General features: G+C 45.6%; 1 protein-coding gene across 1 annotated transcript in view; it reads left to right on the forward strand.

Moving 5' to 3' along the window:
• PRDM10 (PR domain containing 10) overlaps positions 1-3,811 on the forward strand; it is a 27,324-nt gene extending 23,513 nt beyond the window's left edge. Inside the window, exons 18-23 of the mRNA XM_009869650.1 lie at positions 3-20; positions 522-692; positions 1,400-1,540; positions 1,856-2,024; positions 2,629-2,741; positions 3,575-3,811. Coding sequence (XP_009867952.1) covers positions 3-20; positions 522-692; positions 1,400-1,540; positions 1,856-2,024; positions 2,629-2,741; positions 3,575-3,811 — 849 coding nt within the window. The remainder of the gene's footprint in view (positions 1-2; positions 21-521; positions 693-1,399; positions 1,541-1,855; positions 2,025-2,628; positions 2,742-3,574) is intronic.
• The last annotated feature ends 1,905 nt before the right edge of the window (positions 3,812-5,716 follow it).

Here is a 5,716-nt window from a genome sequence, read left to right on the forward strand (position 1 = left end):
CTACCGGAGAGACTGTTGTGGTAAGCGCTCAAGACACATTAGTGGAGGGAAATACAGCGAACAGAAGTCGTTTGGTCTTAGTGTTTGTTTGGCAAACATAATTTTAAAGCTTTTAGGATGTTTTCTGAGATTGCTTCTGTTCCTGAATCTGCGTTTGTAGTTTTGCTCTGCCAGGAGTTACGTATCTCTTTCTGGAGCTCTAAGGATTTGTCTTTTTTCCTCGTTTTCTGAGATAGCTTCTGTTCCTGAATCTGCGTTTGCAGTTTTGCTCTGCCAGGAGTTACGTATCTCCTTCTGGAGCTCTAAGGATTTGTCTTTTTTCCTTACTCCACCCCCTTCCTTCTGACCTGTGTGCTACTGACTCCACATAATACTTCCACATGTGCCTAATTAACTTAGGAATACACCTCAGGGGTTTTCACTGGTTCTCCTGCGGTGTTCACAGTTCTAGTGATCAAAAAGTGTTCAGTCCAGGCGACAATATGCAATGATGGTCTATGTGTGTGTCTCTCCCTTCTCAGACAACAGATTTACTGACACAGGCGATGACGGAGATCTCCCAAACCCTCACAACAGACTATCGAACCCCCCAGGGAGATTACCAGCGAATCCAGTACATCCCCGTGTCTCAATCCGCAACGGGCTTGCAGCAGCCTCAGCACATACAGCTGCAGGTTGTTCAAGTGGCCCAGGTGAGTAACCTGGCGGAGGGTGTGATGGGTTTTTGACCCCCTTGCATCTCAAGCCTGTGCTTTCCTGAGGCTGTAGCTCTCACCAGCTTGTAAAGGAGTAGTTACAAAAAGCAGCACAGGCTCTTTTACAGAGGAATTGATTGACAATGTGGGGGGTTCCCTTTGTAAATGTTGTGTACTGGGCATAAATAATCCTGCCAGTCTTGGTCAGCTTGCTGGGCACTTGTCAGTGCGGTCCTAATTTTGTTCTACCCGCCTGGGCACCTCGAGCCTGCCCTAGGAAGGTTTTCCAGCAACTGGAGAAGTGGGTCAGTGGGTGACCCATTTTTACAGTTGAAGACTAATTTGTACTTTCTTGTTCTCAGTGAGGCAGAGCCAAAATTTGCAAGTACAGAAAGCGCTTGCTTTCTCCCTTCATATCATCTATTAGAATATTCATTCTCTATGCCTCTCAGCAGCCTCCTAAAAATAAACCCAGAGTGTAACTAGAGTAACCAAACTGAGGAAAAGAACTTGGGCAGCTGTAAGAAATGGCCATAGCCTTCAAGTCTCTTACTTGTATTTGAGTCTCAAGCTTGTACTTCGTTCTTCCAGACCTTGTATCCCAGAAGAGGTTTACATGGCTGCTTCTGTGAAGAATGTGAAGTATCAACCTCTGCTTGGATTTTTTTTTTTCCTGACATTTTTTTAAATTCTTTTTCCACCAGGCTACCTCACCTCACCAGTCCCAGCACTCCACAGTGGACGTCGGGCAGCTTCACGACCCGCAGACGTACACCCAGCACGCCATCCAGGTGCAGCACATCCAGGTCACGGAGCCGTCGCCGGCAACTCAGTCGTCGTCGCAGGTATTGTCGCTCTTCTCTTGCAGGAAAAGGTTCTCCTCACCAGTCTGCTCTGCTGGCGTTATTACTCGTGCTGGTGCAGCAGATAATTTTTTCTCAAGCACCACACGTGAAATGACTCACGTGAACATCTCGGAGATCATCAAGTAGTTCCGAGGGTTGAACTTTGCATTTCTTGTGCTTGATATTGTATAGAACCTGTCCCCACATTGTCACTTAATAACAAGGGTGTGTTTGTAACATTACAAAGCTCTGCAATCCTTAGTACACTAAGAACACTTATACATTTATTTTTTTTATATTATTTTTTTTCCCTAGGTTGGGGGCCAGCCTTTGAGTCCCTCCTCCCAACAACCTCAGCAGGAGCTCAGCCCCTCGCAGATGCAAACAACTACATCGACCCCCAACCAAGCCCTCCAGCCACCGCAAGGATCTTCAGTCCAGCACACGTATCTTCCCAGCACGTGGAACTCGTTTCGGAGCTACTGTAAGTGTCAGCGGGTGCTCTCACTAATCGTGTGGCTCGTGTGGGCCACTTGTATGTTCTTCAGCTACTAAATGGGGTAGTACTTTCACAGCTCGTTAAGCTTTGTGATTAATATTCATAAGTAAGAAGATGAACGGTTTCAGACAAGTGAAAATGGTTGTAGTAGCTCTTTTGCTCTAGGTCCATAATGTTCTGATACATGGCTTGGGCAGGTAGGCTGGGCTCCTTTATTCCACGGAATCTGCGTTCAGCAAGCATCCATGTGTTAGACAGCCACTTGTTCAGGTTCGAGTGGGTGATTCAGAGAATTCTACAGAAGGTGAGGGTGATGTGAAATGATTTCTCATGTCCATGCAGCTTGGGATGGTAATCTGTGATCGGGAATGGGATGTGTTCTCTCTGCCTGAATTGCTAAATCTGCCGCTGATGTTAGCTGGGATAATTCTGTTGCGGCCTGTGGAGGTTTACAAGGCTTTACAGCACCCGAATTTCTACTCAACAACCACTGTTTCAACTTGAAATTTTACTCTCTTAAGGCATTACCTTTCAAAGTGGTTTTTAAGTTTGACTGAAGGTCTTGATTCTCCAATTTCCATTTTTTTAGCATCTGAGATTCAGATGATGACCATTCCCCAAGGCCAGTACGTGATCACAGAGACGGCCGTAGGCACCCCGGTCACCACTGTCAACACGGGGCAAGTGAAAGCAGTTACTCAGGTAAGGACAACAAGCAGGGCCTCTTTTTTTATTTTTATTTTTTTTATTAATCTAGAACAACGTATCGGGCTTAAAGCCTTCAATCTGAAGATTAAAGGAATGCCAAAATGGCGACTGGGGCACAGTGTAGAGAATAATGGTGTATCTGAAGAGATCCAGACTTGATACTCTGAAAGGGCTTTGGCTTTTGGTGACAGTGGTAGCGAGTTGCACGCTGGGCAGAACCAATAGGCAAAGCAGCTCAGAAACTATGGGATGTGTCATAAGCTGAGGAGAAAAGCGCTGCTGGTCAAACCCGACAATGTTGTAAACTTCAGGTTAGGGAAGGCAAGAAATAATCTCTTGAGCTTCAAGGAAAAGATTTACTTATTTTTCCTCTGAAACAGCATCATATTCTTTGATGCACAAATGGCTTTGTGCATCTAGCAAGTACAAAGACTTACTGGTATCTTATCTCATAAGCCATCCAGCACAAGGAGGCAGGCCCTTGTACTGTGTTGATATTCAATACTGGAAATGCAACTTCTATTGGAACTTTCAGAATAGTTGTATTAAAAATTGCTATTTTCATCTGTTGCGGTGGGTTAGTTGTGGAATTAGTCGAACCATTCATAAGCTAGCCAAATGCAAAGGAGTCCAGTGTACTCTGAAACAAAGAACAAGTGTTATGTCGCCCTGAAATACTTTCAAATGAAATACAAGTTAATTTCAAAGATCCTTGTTCATTCCTAAATGTCTTCCAGCCCAGCAACAAGGATGTTACAGCCTCTTAGAGCAGAAGAATTAGAAAAGATGCAACGATTGCGACTTATTTTTTTATGTTCTCCATGCAGACTCACTATGTGATATCTGAAGGTCAGCCTGAGCTGGATGTCAAACAAAACGCTTCGCTCCCCAGCGAGGTCCAGGTCGGCGTCTCCCAGCCCCCGGCCCACACGGATTCTTTGGAATCGCAAGCGAGCAGCCAGCAGCAAACCACCCAGTACATCATCACTACAACCACCAACGGGAACGGCGGCAGCGAGGTGCACATCACCAAACCAAGGACTTTCTCAGCAGAACACGAATGAAGAAGCCCCACGGTGTCGCTTGCTCCTACTTGTCACCTCCCCTGAAAGCGCAACCTGTGGGTATCCTGGGGCTCAACGTGGTGTAAGCTCACTTCAACTAAAGTCGTGGAGCTCTTGTTAATGCTTTAAGAGGGTTTAAGTTCCCAGTGACCATGAAGAAGTACCCTCAAAAAAATCCTTCTGGGATGCTATTTTATGCAGCTTTTAACAGAAAAGGACAAGAGGAGAAGTGAAACCTCTGCTTGCTCTGGACTTTTATTTTTGGCATGTCTGCTGACCTTTATTTTTCCTTTTTGGAAGTGTCTCCAGTAAACACCTTTTTGTCATACAATTGAAATACAAAGCTTGCCTCACTGAAGGCTTACTGGCAGATTGTTGTGTGTGTATTTTTCATAGGAGCTGTTAAACAGGAGGACATCATGTAAATAGCCAGAACGTGGCACAATTGCTACCCGTGTCTTTGTTTCAGCAGCCAAGGTGAAAGGGAACACCCCAGCTCGATGCAAGCAGATTGCCTGGAGGGAAAAAAAAAAGCAAAAAGAGCAGCAGCAGCAAAAAGCAGTGGTTTCTTGCGTACGCGCGGGGACGGATAGAACAATGAAGCTGTGAAGATGGGCCGAAGCAGTCCATTAAATTATTATTTTTTCCAGGCCTCGAAAACTGTTTATGTGCTGTCCACCCTGCCTGATTTCACCAAGCAGTTCCCAAAAGAAGTGCAGTCTTAAACCCAAGTAGTGCGGAACAAAATGATCAATACTGTAGCATCACATAGGGTAGTACAGAGCCACCCTTATCTCTTTTCCCCTCCAGTATTTGCAGGGAGAATTTGCCTTTTTTTTACCTGTACACAAACAACAGCTTTCAGAGTTGTGCCAGGAGAAAACGAGCGAAGACGCAGGGCTGTGATCTCTGTCGTCACCTCGAAGCGGACGTCGTTTTTCCCCTCAAAGACTGGATGGAGAGTCGGTTCCTCTGATTTTCCAAATATCCTGGTTTAACGATGCACTGTAATTCCTTGGGGACAGTTCCTGGACTCAGGAAACACACGAGACACACGCTAGCGGACCACTATTTATGGGACACAGAAAGCCACCGGGGAGGGTTGCCTGCTTTGCGGTAGACCTGGTCAGTGTACAGAATTCACGTTGCTTTCCGGGACCAGGAGAAAGGTGGTGTTTTGGGTTTTTTTCTTATATAATTCTCCTTCACAGGTCTTGTTGGTTGCTTTCTTAATGCATTTTGGTATTGGCAAGGCTGTACAACTCCACTGACTCAGTGTATGTCTGAACCTCCTCTGAGCCCAAAAAACTCATAATGCCTGTGCATAACAGGACACATTTATTTATAAAACAAAAGCGAAGAAGGATGTTTTGTCTTAATAGCCCTTGGGACTGAAGAACTGAGGTTTGGTTTTTCGTTTTAAAGATTTTTCTCTCGTGCTGCAGTGAGTGTGAGTGTGAGACTCTTGCATAAGTACTCTGGGAGATTTAGGTGAGGATTTACTCGTGCTGCGGATGTTTACAGGTTGTGGTGTCAAGTTTTGTAGAGGAGAGAAAGCTCCACGCTCTGACTGGACAAGGGGAAGTTGGGTGACTTCAGGGCAAAGCCTTGTTGCAGGTACTGCTTTGGTAATTAACACATCTGTTAACAGGGCATGGAAATAGTGATAAATCAGACTGAAAATGCTGGCAAGCTCAGAACTGAGGTGGCTTTGATGCGACTTGCCGAAATGGGGATTGATTTGTTCCCGGGATTTTTGCTTCTGTTCCAGTGGGGGGTGTTAATGAGATTGGTCAAGTTAACAAGCACCAAAGCTTAATCAAGTGCAATGATGAGTGTCTTGAAATTCAGTGGATTTGGGAGCCCGCTGACCTCAGCAGCGTGGCCAAGCGGCGGCACTCCGGC

This window comes from Apaloderma vittatum, unplaced genomic scaffold (genome assembly GCF_000703405.1).
Source record: "Apaloderma vittatum isolate BGI_N311 unplaced genomic scaffold, ASM70340v1 scaffold17975, whole genome shotgun sequence".
NCBI classification, from domain to species: domain Eukaryota; kingdom Metazoa; phylum Chordata; class Aves; order Trogoniformes; family Trogonidae; genus Apaloderma; species Apaloderma vittatum.